This window comes from Mustelus asterias, chromosome 1 (assembly GCF_964213995.1).
Source record: "Mustelus asterias chromosome 1, sMusAst1.hap1.1, whole genome shotgun sequence".
NCBI lineage: Eukaryota > Metazoa > Chordata > Chondrichthyes > Carcharhiniformes > Triakidae > Mustelus > Mustelus asterias.
Window position 1 is genome coordinate 41,593,989 of NC_135801.1, and position 16,274 is coordinate 41,610,262.

At 46.5% G+C, this 16,274-nt stretch overlaps 1 protein-coding gene across 1 annotated transcript in view; it reads left to right on the forward strand.

The window, feature by feature from the left end:
• The window catches only part of gask1b (golgi associated kinase 1B), an 89,865-nt gene that overhangs the window by 60,041 nt on the left and 13,550 nt on the right, over window positions 1-16,274 (forward strand). Inside the window, exon 3 of the mRNA XM_078211954.1 lies at window positions 5,003-5,229. Within this exon, the coding sequence (XP_078068080.1) occupies window positions 5,003-5,229 (227 nt within the window). The remainder of the gene's footprint in view (window positions 1-5,002; window positions 5,230-16,274) is intronic.

The window sequence follows — 16,274 nt, forward strand, 5'->3', positions numbered from 1 at the left end:
AGAGGATGGCAGGGAGGGAGGATGGGGGGGAGGATGGACTTGGGGAGAATCTTGCAAACTGAAAATAATGTAGCATCTTCTTTGTGCTGCCTAATTATCTATGGGAAAGGTAATTAAACTACAGTGTCCTAGTGAGCAATTAGTGACCTGTATAATACATTTGTGATCTGTAACTGGATTGTTGATGCCCCTGTAGCCATGAGCCAGCTTGGAAGAATTGTCCCCATGGTGGAACTTGGTTGGAAATAAGATTCAAGGAGATTACTAAATCTGGGAAATCAACCATAGTGAAAAGAAGTTTGTATTGGCAACTCTTCTCTCACATTCCATGGCAGATGTGCCTCTACTTATGAGTGTGATTTGCATGGGCAACATTGGGTGCAGCTAATCTGCCTCTAGAGTAGCCTTGGATCCTTTCTTTCACCTTGTTTTCATCTGAACATTGCACAGAATTAGAGGAATTCCCTTTGGAAGATAATGTCAAAATTATAATCGCAGGAACTAAAAACCTGACAGTCAAAAATTTGGTAAAATATTTCAAAATATGGATGGGGGGATATATATTTTGAAATATTTTCCCAAATGTTTGACTGTCAGGTTTTTAGTTCCTGCGATTATAATTTTGACATTATCTTCCAAAGGGAATTCCTCTAATTCTGTGCAATGTTCAGATGAAAACAAGATGAAAGAAAGGATCCAAGGCTGCTCCAGAGGCAGATTAGCTCCACCCAATGTTGCCCATGCAAATCACATTCATAAGTAGGGGCACATCTGCCATGGAATGTGAGAGAAGAGTTGCCAATACAAACTTCTTTTCACTATGGTTGATTTCCCAGATTTAGTAATCTCCTTGAATCTTATTTCCAACCAAGTTCCATCACGGGGACAATTCTTCCAAGTTCACCACATGACTCTGAACATTTGAGCACCTGGCTCATGGCTACAGGGACATCAACAATCCAGTTACAGATCACTCATTGCTCACCAGGACACTGTAGTTTAATTATCTTTCCCATAGATAATTAGGCAGCACAAAGAAGATGCTACATTATTTTCAGTTTGCAAGATTCTCCCAAGTCCATCCTCCCCTCCCATCCTCCCCCCTGCCCCCCCCCCCCTCCCCCCCTCTCTGCTCTCTGCTGTTTTTTTCTTTCAGGCCCGGGCGCGCTGCTTCAGATTTTTTTTCGAACTGCGCATGCGCAGTTCAGAGCTCCGATTGTTCGGGCAGCGCTAAGCCCCGCCCACTGCGCAGATCGGACCGGAGCCGGCAAAAAGCGTATGGGCGCACTGCAACGAGGATTCCGGGCTCGGATCTCTATTACGCCCGGACCCGGCCCTTAGACTCCAAATGGTAAAATAGGGCCCAATGTGTATAATTTACCCAATAATGTTGCTGTAATAAGATAAATCAAAGTATCTATAATTTTATCTTTCATGCCACACGTAAGGCAGAAGGCCAACCTCTGTATGTACCTTTAATAGATTCAACACCAACTGAGTGTTTATAGATTGCAAACATTTCTGGTTGTACCAGTTTTCAGGAATGTTGATCTGAATATTTTTTGACACTAAGGGCCCGATTTTACCATCAGGTTGTGCCCATTTTCGGGCGCGAAAACTTGGTAAAGTTGGGCATGAGGTGAGCAGCACGATCCTCACCCACCTCCGCTCCCGTTCCCCCTTTACCAATGGCTGAAAATGGCCACCGCCTGACCGTGCCCGAAACGGGCATGACACCAATTTAAATGCATTTGCATGCATTTAAATTGACTTAATGGGCTGCACGGTCAAACTTACTGGCACTTCCCTCTTTACCACTGCGTTCGCCCATCCAGATTCGGTGTGAAACAGACATGGTCCGCAAAGATCCGATTTGGGTGCTCCAGCTTCTGAGGAGGTAAGTTCAGAGCTTCCGGCGGCTCTCTGACTCAGATCGGTAGTGGTGGGGGAGGCGGATCAGATGGCTCTCAGGTGGGGGGGGGGAGGGAGGCGTGTCAGATGGCTCTCTGGTGGAGGGGGTGTGGGGGGCAGGGATGTGGGGTCTGCTGTCACTCTGTGTGCGATCGGTGGGGGGGGGAAAGGGGGGGTCCGCTGCCACTCTGCGTGTGATCAGTGGGGGAACAGAGGGGATCAGTCAACACTCTACATGCGATTGGTGCGGGGGAAGGGGCGTAGGGAGCCGCGATCGGTCTCGGTAGCGGGGGGTGGGGGGATAAGGGGGTCAGTTATGTTGTGGGGATGGGGCAATGTTTGTAGGGGCCAGGGGGAAGCATTAACTGGCCCAGGAGTGATGTGGCAGGGGAGCATTTTTTAATTGTTTTTTAATCTGCGCATGAGCAGTTGAAGGCTCCAAATGGATGTGTTAAGCCCCGCCCAAAGGCTTGTGCAGCACGATTCAGAATCGCTAATTTTTTTTCAGGCAGAGTATATATGGGGGCGCCGAGGAATGGGTCTAAAAGTCAAATCTGAAACACTCCTAGATTCAAGTTCGCCCAGCACTCAGAATCAAAATGGCAAAATCAGGCCCTGTGTATCTCAAAATTCAATATTTCAAAATGAATCCGTAACAAATCAGATCAACTGCTTAGCCCTTTGGATGACATTTTAATTAAAAACATATGTGTAAAATTAAGGCCTGGACGTTTGCTCCAAGGTCATGGATAATTCTTTGCCCTGCAAAGCAGACCCAGGATAAAGAGACCCAGAATGTCAGATTTTTGTCCTGAGGTGGGGGCATGGGAGGTGATCTGGATTAGAAGTTGGGCTCTCCATCCCTGGAACATGTGTGGGAGCTGCTGGGTGCGGAGGTGGGCTGGGTGGAAGGCCTGCCTTGGTTCCCCCGGCTATTTTGCAAAAGTTATTTAAAAAATAAATAAAACAGAAAACCATAAGACCATAAGACATAGGAGCAGAATTAGGCCACTCGGCCCATCGAGTCTGCTCCGCCATTCAATCATGGCTGATTTTTTTTCTGATCCCCATTCTCCTGCCTTTTCCCCATACCCCTGATCCCCTTATTAATCAAGAACCTATCTATCTCTGTCTTTTAAAAAAATAGTCCTCCATCTTTCATCTCTCACATCTCCTCACCCCCTCACACACTCCCCATGCCCCATCCATGCCAACATATGCCATCTCATGGATGCATCCACCTCTGTAGCCCCTTATCCCCTGCATGCCACTCTATGCCTCTCTACCCATCTCCATGGCCCCCTCCTACCGAGTGCCACCCAATGTCCCTCTACCCTCCCACATGGACCCTCATAATCCTATGCCATCCCATGCCCCTCTACCAAACCCATTGACCTCATTGTCCTTTACACCCCAAGCCAATCCATGCCCCTGCTCAAGCCTGGCTCTTTACAGCTCCTACGCCAACTTGGTACCTATGTATGCCAACCTTTACTCCAAACACTACTTTTTGCTGTTGTCTTTTCCATACCAAAGTGTCCAGTATCCACTGTGGGCAAACCACAGCAGTCACGCTGATGTAAAATAAAGTTCTGTGTCCATTATTGATGTCACTTTTTAAAAATACTTCCATTAATAAAAACCATTCAATAAGTTGAAATTCCTTCAACCAATCTCTTATGAAAGCAACCTTTTCACTTAAGATAAAAGCAAAATACTGCGGATGCTTGAATCTGAAACAAAAACAGAAAATGCTGGAAAATCTCAACAGGTCTGACAGCAACTGTGGAGAGAGAATAGAGCCAATGTTTCAAGTCAGGATGACCCTTTGTCAGAGCTGAGAGCAAAGAAAATCAGCATAAATTTATACAATGAGGGTAGGGGGGGCTGTAATTGGACAAATGGAATGTAAATGAGGATGAAGAAGGGTGAGAAGGCTTTCATTTCATTTAAGTACTTAACTCTATGAAAAGAAATAGTTATATGATATGACTACTTGGGGCTGTCAATTGAACTGCTCACTTAACAGATATCCCACTGTGACGGAACCTGGCATATCCCAAATGTATCCTGGGACTATATCCAAAAAAGTACCTTAACTCTCCAAAGGGTACCCTGGCAATTCAAATGAAGTAAGAGTTTTAACAACACCAGGTTAAAGCCCAACAGGTTTATTTGGTAGCAAATACCATTAGCTTTCGGAGCACTGCTCCTTCGTCACATGGAGTGGAAATTCAAATGAAGCCAGAAGGCTCAGACCTACTCCCACCACGTATAATCTGAAAACGTTGTGTTTCAGATACCTACCTCACCAAAATCACACGTGAGCCAAGGTATCTGCTGGTTTGTATGGGCAGCTACATCTGTGAACCATGGATGAGCAATATGAAATCTATCTCCATTCTCCCCCGCCCCCCAAGAAAATGACAGAGGCCGGGATTGGGGGTAGACCTTTGGGATACGGACCTCCACTGACATTTTGCACTTCTCTCAATGTGCAGAGATTCAGGCTGAATTGATTTGATTTATTATTATCATATGTATTAATATACAGTGAAAAGTATTGTTTCTTGTGCGCTATACAGACAAAGCATACCGTTCATAGAGAAGGAAACGAGAGGGTGCAGAATGTAATGTTACAGTCATAGCTGGGTGTAGAGAAAGATCAACTTAATGCGAGGTAGGTCTATTCAAAAGTCTGACGGCAGCAGGGAAGAAGCTGTTCTTGAGTCGGTTGGTACGTGACCTCCGACTAATTGTCCAAAGTATGTTTAGAACATCAATGTAAAATGTCTCTGAAACAAGTATTCAGGCTGTGAAAACAATTTTCTTCACGTCTTTGTCAATAGAAACTTTAGATAGCAATAATCAGGTGATAAATATGAATTCACAGCATCGATCTCTTCATAAAGCAATCACCTTTCCTCTCTTAAGCACAATTTACAACTTATCTATTTGAAATGATTGTGCATACTAATTATGATTCTACAGAATTATAATACATTCTTCACCTTGTTCTGTATTTATAGTTTTATATTAAAATATTAATTAATGATTATCTCAATGTAGTTACAATATAATTTTCTTTCAGGTTTATAATCGTCTTGACAGAAATTGCTGTGGATTCAGACCCAGAAAGGAGGATACTTGTGTTCGAAAAGGCTTGAAAATGAAATGTGATGATCAGGACAACATCGACTTGGTTCATCTTATATACAGAGAGCACGATCATCGGCATTTAGTCTTCGTGGACAATAAAGGCTACTTTGACAGAAATGAAGATAACCTAAATTTTAAAGTACTCGAAGGAATAACTGAGTGAGTTTGATGTTTAGAATCGGAAATTCAAATAGCCAGCATGATGATGTGCCATACTGAAGCCCATTTCATACAGTTGCAATTTAATGATGAGGGGAGTTATGGAGATCGATGGCAGAATTTTTGTTCCCATATACGGAGTTGGGTGGGTGCAACATTTGTTTTGTTTTTATTCATTCGAGGGACATGGGTGTCGCTGGCTGGCCAGCATTTATTGTCCATCCCCAGTTGCTTCACCCACCCTTGCTAAACATGTCATTAATATTTAAATTGGCTTTGTGCCCTTTTTGAGGGTGAAGCCAATTGTGCCAGCAAAACAGTGCCAGGAAGGTGGCTTTTGGCTCGAGACCAGCACGGCGGGCTGGAAAGGTCGTGCCCCAGAAGTGATTCTCACTGGGCTTGCACTGTAACCGAGAGGCGGAAGATCCTGGGAGCTGGGAGAAACCAGGCATTGAACAGGCCTTTTTGGGTGTGATCCGTTTTGCGCTCAAAGAAAGAGACTGGGATGATTGCAAACCATTTGCAGTGGGTGTGGAAACTATTTTTAGATCTGGACGCTATTTTCCGTAATCGGTGCAATCTGCGCCTGGCGCAGTGAGGCTGGAAAATCGCCCCCATTATCCATGAAATAAAACATAAAATAACCAGGATATCAGTACATAAATTGGAAAAGGATCAGCTGTTGGCATCTAATGAGGGGAATTTTCCCATCCCACCCACCATGAGATCGTAGTGGGCAATTCAAACCATTCAAATGTCCGTTGATCTCGGGCAGGATTTTCCGGGCTTGGAGCGAGTGCGGCTGGAAAATCCCACCCAATGTTTCTTTACTTATTTTCCTTTCCATTCAATCTCGTAGACTTGATCCTGGTCCAAGAAACCTGAGTTGGCAGGCGTCTCCATAGCTCAGCAGTTAGAGTACTGGCTTGTATATCAGATGTTGGGTGAGAGTTCAAATCTCAATGGAGCCTTCTCACTTTTGTTCTGTAGCTGTAATGTTAGACATAGAATCCTGCAGTGCAGAAGGAGTCCATTAGGCCCACCGAATCTGCACCAACCACAATCCCACCCAGGCCCTATCCCCATAACCCCATGCATTTACCCTAGCTAGTCCCCCTGACACTAAGGGGAAATTTAGCATAGCCAATTCACCTAACCCACACACCTTTGGACTGTGGGAGGAAACCGGAGCACCTGGAGGAAACCCACGCAGGCACGGGGAGAATGTGCAAACTCCACAAAGACGGGGACCCACGCCGGGAATTGAACCCGGGTCCCTGGCGCTGTGAGGCAGCAGTGCTAACTACTGTGCCACCATGCCACACCATGTTCTGGACTAATAATCCAGAGCTAATAATTTGGTGACATGGGTTCACATCCAACCACAGCAGCTGGTGGAGTTTAGTTTGACAAATGTATTAGAGTTTTTCAAGGATGTAACAAGCATAATAAAATAGGAGAACAGATAAAGACCATGCATTTCGACTTCCAAAAGGCATTTGATGAGGTGCCTCATAAAAGGTACTGAGGGTAATATATTGTAGTAGATTAGCTAACTGGCAGGAAACAGAGGGCTCGATTTTGCCATTGCGTTGCGCTTGTTTTCGGGCGTGAAAACTTGGTAAAGTCGGGCGTGAGATGAGTAGTGCGATCCACGCCCGCCTCCATGCAGGTTCCCCCTTTACCAAGGCCCGAAAATGGATGCACTTGGGACCGCACCTGAAACAGACGCGAAAACTATTTAAATGCATTTGCATGCATTTAAATCGACTTAATGGTCTGCATGCCCAACCTTACTGGCACTTCCCCATTTACTACCATGTTCGCCCATCCAGAATTGGCGCGAATCAGACAATCTCCATATAAGTCCAACTCCAACGCTCCATCAGTGAGGGTTAGTGAGGAGGTAAGTGCTGAGCGTCCGATAGCTCTCTGCTTGAGATCGGTGGGGACGGGGGGGGGGGGGGACGGGGGGTGGAAAGGGAGGTCTGCTGTCACTCTGCCTGTGATCAGTGGGGGGGGGAAGGGGATCCGCTGCCACTCTGCCTGTGATCAGCAGGGGTGAAAGGAGGTCCATTGCCATTCTGCCTGAGATCAGTGGGGGGGGGGGGGGAAGGGGGGGGGAAGGGGGGGGGGCCCACGATCGGTCTGAGAGGCAGGGGTGTGGGGGTATAAAGGGGTCAGTAATGTTGTGGGGGTGGGGCAATGTCTGTAGGGGCCAGCAGGATGCATTGTCCGGCCCGGGAGGGAAGTGGCAGGGGAGTGACATTCTATCATTTCTTTTCTGCGCATGCACAGTTGGAAACGCCGATCAGAGCTGCAGGATTTTGGGTGCGTTAAGCCCCGCCCACAGGCTTGTGCAGTGCGAGTCGGACTCGTTGATGTTTTTGCAGGCACAGTGCATATGGGGGCGCCTCAGAACGGGTCTAAAAGTCGGATCTGAAACACTCCCGGTTTCAAGTTCACCCAGCACTTAGAATCAAAATGGTAAAATAGGGCCCAGAGTGTCAGGATCAAGGGTATTTTCAGGTTGGCAAAATGTAACCAATGGATTGCTACAGGGATCAGTACTAGAATTTAACTATGTATAGCCTATATTAATGTCTTGGATGAACGGGCTAAGTGTATAATGACTAAATTTGCTGATAACGTGAGGACATAAAAGTTCTGCAAAAGTTTTGATAGGTTAAGTGAAAGGGCAAACAATTAGTAGATGGAGTATAATGTGGGAAAATGTGTGATTTGATAGAGAGAATAGAAAAGCAGAATATTACTTAAATGGAGAGAGACTGCAGAACTCTGTGGTACAGAGAAATCTGGATGTCCTTGTACATGAAACTCAAAAGGTTAACACGTACAGAAAGTAAATAGGAAGGCAAATATTGGCCTTTATTGCAAGAAGGATGCAATATAAAAGTGGGATGTGTTGTTACAACTGTGCATTGGTGAGACCGAGAGAATTGTGTACAGCTTTGGTTGCTTTATTTAAGGAAGGACATACCTGCATTAGAGATCTTTTGGCACAATGGGTAACTCCCTTCTCTCTGAGCCAGAAGCTTCAGGTTCCCACTCTCGGACTTGATGGCCAAGGAAGGTGTGTTTATTATCTGGCCAAACAGGTTGAGTATCAAGTTATATATCCTTCCATGCTATGTCAATGGCAGGTGAATGGGAGCGATTCCTGACCAGCCATGTGATGGAAATAATTTGTAGTCTCTACCACAACTCCAGACTACAACATGACATAAAAGTGTATGTTGCCACAGCAAGTCAGACTTCCTTGGGGCCAGTTGGTTGGCTGGGCAGTGTGGATCAAATTGGTAAATGGGGTTTGATTCCCTGCTCTAGCTGGTGTGGATTTGAGACCTGTCTCCTTGTTCTGCTTATATTAGTGACTGTGGCACTGAGGATTGGACCGCATTTGTTCAGAGAACTTGAGAAGAAGGAGAGGATACTTGCATTGGAACCTTTAGAGAAGGTTCACTATGTTGATTCCTGGTGTGAAAGGGTTGTCTTCTTAAGGAAAGGTGGAGCAGGTTGGGCCTATACTTGGAGGTTAGAAGAATGAGATGTGATCTAATTGAAACATAGAAGATTCTGAAGTAGATTGACATGTAAATACTGAGAGAATGTTTCCTTTTGTGGGAAGATCTAGGACCAGGGGCCACAGTTTCACATAAGGGGTCTCTATTTAAGATGGAGATGAGGAGAACTTATTCTCTCAGACTGTTTTTGGTTTGTAGAATTCTCTTCCCCAGCAACCAGTGGAGGCAGAGTCAATGAATATGTTTAAGGCTGAGTTAGAGTTTTGATAGTCAAGGATTGTGGGAGATAGACAGGAAAATGGAGTTGAGACCACAGTCAGATTGGCATTTTCTTGTTGGCTCAAGGGGCCAGGTGGCCTACAGAAATTGCTGGCAGGCTTTTATTCATGGGAGACTTCACAGCCATGCTCAATTAATTGCCCGATGTCCCCATGCTCACATTTCCAATAGCAATCAGGAGGCTGATGCCTGGCTGATTTTCCCCTCCCTAAGCACACAGCACTGAATACAATTGTATCCTTGTACTGATCTGGGTGAGATTAGTGAACTCAGTCTGGATATATTTGAAGCTCTGAATTGTCTTGTCCTATGGTTCACTAGCTACATTATCCAGCCGTGTCATCAGGGAAGTTTTTAATACACAAAATGTTTATGAATTATAAACATGCCAGACGTGGTATCTCAACAGTTATGAATACAATTACTCTCATTATTCTTCTGAAATATATTTGGATGCAGTGAATACTCCAATAAACTTGTGCTAAAAAGAGAGATAATTAAAGTTATTTTAATTGGATTAAGATAATCCTTCTAATTATAATCCCTGCTGAATAATTAATTGGACCTATTTTACTATAATATTTGACAAATATTATTGCTGTACTCTGACAGTTATAAGTTTTGAGTTTGACACTGGCATTCTGCCAAAACAAAACTAAGTGCGCAATGGGCGGGGAAATGGGAGTATCCTGCCCGTTTTTGGTCATACTTACTAGAACAAATCTCCAACATTCTGCATTGCAGAGTGCTTCAGCGTGATTCCCTCTGGTAAGTAGGGGGCAGAGCCTATTCCTGTCCGAGAGTCCAGCAGCGTAGCGCTGAGCGGGCCATTGCGCATGCACAGATCTGTCAGTGTGGAGGTCAGCGCATGTGCAATGGACCCCCCCATTGCAAGCCTCCTGATCGCTGGCCTCCAATCACTGGCTTTCCCTGCAATCTCCCTGATCGTTAACCCCTTCCCAACTCCTCGCCCCCCTGATCGCTGGCCTACCGGACCTCCCCGGGCCAGCCCCGATCTCTCCCCTGCTCCCCTTCCTCGCCTAGCCCCAATCCCACCCCGATGATCAGGTCTGACCACCCTCCCCATGCTGATGACCAGGCCTGATACCTCCCCCCTCCCCCCCACCCCCGCCATGTCCAGCCCCAATCATTTCCTCCCTCCCTCTCCCTTCGAACACTATTCTAGGGTGCCCCTCCACACCACTGACCACCCCAAATAGCCTTTCCTCCCAGTATGCCCCCTCTGCCCCTCCTTGGCACTGCCCGGTGCCCAGTGGGCAGTGCCATGGTGCCAGGCTGGCACTGCCAGGCTAGCACTGCCCAAGGGACACTTCTCCTTGCTTCCGACCTTGCGGGGGGCCCTTGATGGCCTCTTTACCCACCGGGGTGGTGAGGACACCGATTTCCGGTTAGTGAGGAGCAGTCATAAACCGTGCTGAAGGGAGTCACTCCCGGGTGGGGGGGGGAAGGGATGCTAGCGGGCCCAGAGAATACCGCTCATCATATGGAAATTTAAATTGTGAGTTTCTTCATGTGGTCTTCCATGGAAATTTAAATTTCCATATGACAATCACCTCCATGCTGATTTCCGGTGCAGAGCTGATTGCATTAAAAAAATGTGCTTGGGAGACTCGCGACCGGCATTCAGCCAGTCGCGAACCTCGCTAAAGCTGATGTTTTAAACAGTAGCAGGCAGGGAGAATCCCGGCCAATATTTTAATTTAAATTATGCTCACCTTTACTGACATGAAGAAACTCACATACTCTTTCAGTTCACTCATCATCACCAGAGAATGTCACCATTCTTTACAGTGACATTATGTATTACTAATGATTGCATTAGTGAGTTTAACCTCCAGTATTCCAACAGCAAACAGTTGAATATTCATAGCAATGGAAAATTAGAAAATGAGGTGTAAACCTTGGAAACTTTTTTTTGTAAGTCTAACTATTGCAGGTCTAAGTCCAACTCTGGGGCTTGAGGACATGATCTCAGTTGATGCTTCAGTGCAACACTGAGTGCTGAAGCATGAACTGAGATCATGGGATCGATCTTACCGCCTGTTCACACCACGTTCCCGCTGCAGCGAAGACGGAAAATTTGGCGACAGGCCAAATCTCTGTTCACTGCAGCGGGATGGGAAAATCCCGCTGGCGTGAATGGTCAGAAATTTCCGGCCTTTGGGCTCAAGCCCCAACATTGGATTTGTAGCAGCACAGTGGTAATGTCACTGAATTTGGAATCTAGAGACCCAGGCTAATGCTATGGGGATAAGGTTTCAAGTCCCTTGGCAGTTGGTGGAATTTAAATTCAATTAATCAAAACAAAATCTGGAATTGAAGGCTAATGTCAGTAATAATAGAATGCCATAAAAAAGGATCTGCTTCATTCATGCCCTTTAGGGAAGACAATCTGCTATCCTTACCTGGTCTGGCCTCCATGTAACTCCAGACCCACAGCAATGTGGTTGATTCTTAATTGCCCTCTGAAATGCCAAATGTCTGGAGGACAGCTAATGTGGTTCCACTTTTCAAGAAAGGTGATAGAATTAGGGAATTACAGACCGGTGAATGTCACGGCAGTGGTAGAGAAACTATTGGAGAAAATTCTGAAGGAGGGAATTAATCTCCACTTGGAAAGGGTTAATTAAGGATAGTCAGCATGGCTTTGCAGAGGGAGGTCATGCCGAATAAATATGATAGAATGTTTTTGAAAAAGTGATTGAATGTGTGGATGAGGGAAGCGCAGTTATGGATTTTAACAAAGCCTTTGACAAGGTCCTACATGGAAGGCTGATTGAGAAGGTTTGAAGTACATGGAATTCAGGGAAACTTGGTCAGATTAATAATAGGACACAAAGGGTGGTAGTAGAAGGCTGTTTGAGTGACTGGAGGCCAGTGTCCACTGGCATACCACAAGGTTCAGTGCTGGGTCCCTCCCAGACAGCACATTCCAGACTGTCAGCACCCTCTGGGTAAAAAAGATTTTCCTCACATCCCTCCTAAACCTCTTGCCCCTCACCTTGAATTTGTGTCTCCTTGTGACTGACCCTTCAACTAAGGGGAACAGCTGTTCCTTATCCACTCTGTCCATGTCCCTGATAACCTTGTACACCTCGATCAGGTCGCCCCTTCAGTCTTCTCTGCTCCAGTGAAAACAACCCAAGCCTATCCAACCTCTTTGTAAGTTAAATGTTCCATCCCAGGCAGCATCCTGGTGAATCTCCTCTCCACCCTCTCCAGTGCAATCACGTCCTTCCTATAATGTGGTGACCAGAACTGCTGTCAGTACTCGAGCTGTGGTCTCACCAAGGTTATATACAACTCCAACATGACTTCCCTGCTTTTGTAATCTATGCCTTGATTGATAAAGGCAAGTGTCCCATATGCCTTTTTCATCACTCTACTAACATGCCCTTCTGCCTTCAGAGTTCTATGGACAAACACACTCTTTGTTCCGCAGAACTTCCTAATGTCCTACCATTCATTGAATACTTCCTTGTCAAATTACTCCTTCCAAAGTGTATCACCTCATGCTCATCAGGGTGAAATTCCATCTGCCACTTATCTGCCCATTTGACCATCCCGTCTATATCTTCTTGTAGCCCAAGACACTCCGCCTCATTGTTAACCATCTGGCCAACCTTTGTGTCATCTACAATTTACTAATCCTATCCCCCACATAGTCATCTATGTTGTTTATATAAATGACAAATGACAACACAGTGCCCGATTTCTAGCCTCTCGTGATCTTATCGACATCGGATATCCAGCGCATTCAGTCTCACTGGAAATGCATGGTACAATTATTTAAATGTATGGCAATGCTCATTTTAATGTAATTGACAAGCCCGGGACACAATCAACTGGGATCACATGCCTTTGTGGCCTTGCCGGAAGAGGAAAACACGATGAGGAAAAATATGATACATGTACTGTAACATGGCTCCTCAAAATATTTAATATTTTAATGCCAACCTGTCTTTTAAACCATTAATTCTGTGACTGCATAAATATATTTGTTTTAGAATAGAAATTCCTGTTCAACTTTTTTTTTATTTAGTATGTTGGGTGCACAATGCACATGGTGCCATTTACTTGAAGTAACAGATTATCTGAAGCATAATATATATCTCACTGATGTGCTTTTTTAATCTGTTACAATCCTCAGGGAGATTGAAAACTTTAAACAAAAAATTTGAATTCCTCCTGGTCAAGTTAATGGAATTGCACAACAAGATTTCAAGTTTTAAGACTTTGATTGTTAAAAATGGATTAAAATTCAACATTGATGAAAATGTACTTTGTAGACAACTCTAAACCCCACTCCACAATTATATTCATTGCCCGCTCTCCACAAAATTGTAGTTTTTATAGGAACCAGTACGAGATCATTCCCAGCTTTCAGTGGGTTCGGCTGGGAGGGGAGGGGGTGTGACGTCTCATCCTCTGGTCGGGGGGGGTTCCGCTGCCTGTCTGCGGCCGATCCCTCCTGCCGGAGTGGACGTGTGCCCATGCCATCCCACAAAACCTTCAGGATGAAGCGATTCCTGAGTTGTAACATCAAGTGACTATCAAAAGACGTTTCTCCCAGTTTTCTGAGATGCCCTTCCAGCTGGAAGACCCACTCTAGCAACTTTCACCCCAGCTATGGCAGGATGAATCTTCCAAATCCCTTAGATTGTCATGGGATGTGTCTCTTCAATTGAGAAGGTTTTCCGTCCTGTATTCTGCCTGATAGTGCACAGAAAGATGACATTCTCCTCTCTTGTGTCTTTAGTCTCTCTACGAGACCTCTCTCTGTGGGGGGAATTTTACCATTTTGAGTCTAAGTGCCGAATCCGGGCGTCAAATAGCCCTGCACCTGGAATGTTCTTTTCAGCGCGCCCATACGCGTTTTGCCGGATCCGGACCGATCCGCGCTCTGGGCGGGGCTTAGCGCTGGCGGACCGATCGGAGCTCTGAACTGCGCATGCGCAGTTCGAAAACAATCTGACAGAGCGTGCCCGGGTGCGAGAGAAAGAAAGAGCAGAAAGCGGAGAGAGCGACTCTCTGACAGTCATCCTCTGGTCGGGGGGGGTGGGGGTGGGGTGGGAGGAGGAGGGGGGGCAGGATCCAGATCATCCTCTGGTTGGGGGTGGGGGGGGGGGGGGGCGGGGGAGGGGGTGGGAGGGGAGGGGGTGTGATGTATCATCCTCTGGTCGGGGGGGGTTCCGCTGCCTGTCTGCGGCCGATCCCTCCTGCCGGAGTGGACGTGCGGCCATGCCATCCCACAAAACCTTCAGGATGAAGCGATTCCTCGCTCGGAAGATGAAGCAGAACCGGCCGATTCCACAGTGGATCCGCATGAAAACCGGCTACAAGATCAGTACAAGTCCAAGAGGAGACACTGGAGAAGGGCCAAGCTGGGCCTGTAAAGGGATACACCATCTCTGGTACACTACCAGCCACAGATTGCTCTTCCCTGCAGGGGCAAGAGAGCGGGAGAGATGATACGTCACACCCCGTCACCTCTCCCCCTCCCAGGGGATGATCGGTCAGACCCCCTCTCCTCCCAACCCCCCCCCGTCCCCCAGAGGATAAGACGTCACACCCCCTCTCCTCCCACCCCCCCGCCCCCCCAGGGGATGAGACGTCATACCCCCTCTCTTCCTCCCACCCCCCTACCCCCCCGACCAGAGGAGGAGCTGGGTCAGAGAGCTGTTGCAGTCTCTGACCCCGCTCTTCGGAGGCTGCAGCAGCGACTTTGGACTTTTATTTTGCAGGTTGATTACAGCGCGGACGCAGATCGGGCCAGAAGACGGTAAAGTGGGATTTGGCGGTAGAGTTGGGCGCGCGGTTCATTAAGTCGATTTAAACGCATGCAAATACATTTAAATTGTCGGGCTGCCCAATTCGGGCACGGGCCGGACCCGCACCTGAATCGGGTGTCGGTAAAGCCGCGATCTGCTCAGATTCGGGTGCAGATCGCTTTAAAGGCCCGACGCCCAACTTTACCGCGATTTCGCGCCCGAAAACGGGCGTGAAGTTTTGGTAAAATCAGGCCCTGTGTCTCTCTCTTTCTCAATTTCTGTTTGAAATCTCGGAATCAAAGACCTGGATTATTTTTTCCAATGCCAGTGCGCAGAGTGGAGAAATCACTTGGCACATCACACCCTCCTCGGTAAAAAGTGTTCCCAATGATGGGATCTTTTTTCCATGGTGGGACGGATACTAGGTATAGTCAGCGACAGGGGATGAAAAGTGCTGAGGTGCGTTGTTTAAAAGACCCACCTCAGTTCTCTGGGACTTTGTCCCAATTGTTTTGTAAAATATTAACCCTTTTAAGCCTCAATTCCTTACCACCCCACCCACTCTTCATATCCACACATTTCAACTCATGACCTCACACATACCATAGTTGCTTATAATCCCTGTGCTAACTGAGTGCCAACTCAAGCCAACCAAGAGCCCCCATCTATACCCATGGTCCCTTTTTATTCATTCATGGGATGTGGGCATCGCTGGTTGGGCCAGCATTTATTGCCCATCCCTAATTGCCTGAACTGAGTGGCTTGCTTCACAGTCAGCCCCAGCTGCTTCTCCTTCTGTTTTCAGGTGTGACAACTTTGTACCTTGCTCAGCAAGTCACAACATGGGCCACTTTGTCCCCATGGTCATCACGCTACCAGGCCTGTTGTTGGGCAGAATTATCAACAAATCACATGACTCATTCACTACTCCTTTTTACCTTGAATTAAATCTTTCAAAACGTCACATTTACAATGAATCCAATGCAACATGATATCATTGACCAAAAAAAGTGTCTCCTTTCAAAAATTGGCTGGGGCTGGATTCTTGGCATAACTGCATTGTGTAGGAGGGGAAGGAGGAGTGGGAATCTGAGAGTGGAAGGGCTGGTTTCGTTTATAAAGTGGGTAGTCTGAATTGGGAAATTTCCTGGCATGGCACACCTACTTTCGTAAAACGTGCTTTGAATTTCACTCAGTATGCTGAATGTAGTGGGCCTGTTGTTCAGAGGGACGTTGATCAGAGGAGGCCACAGGAGCTGCTGAGTCCAACTTGGTTCTCTGGGACTTTGTACTCGTGTTTTTTTTATTCATTCATGGAACATAAGCGTCGCTGCCTGGCCAGCATTTATTGTCCATCCCTAGTTGCCTTGAGAAGGTGGTGGTGAGCTGCCTTCTTGAAATGTTGCAGCCCACGTGCACGTGGAGTCCA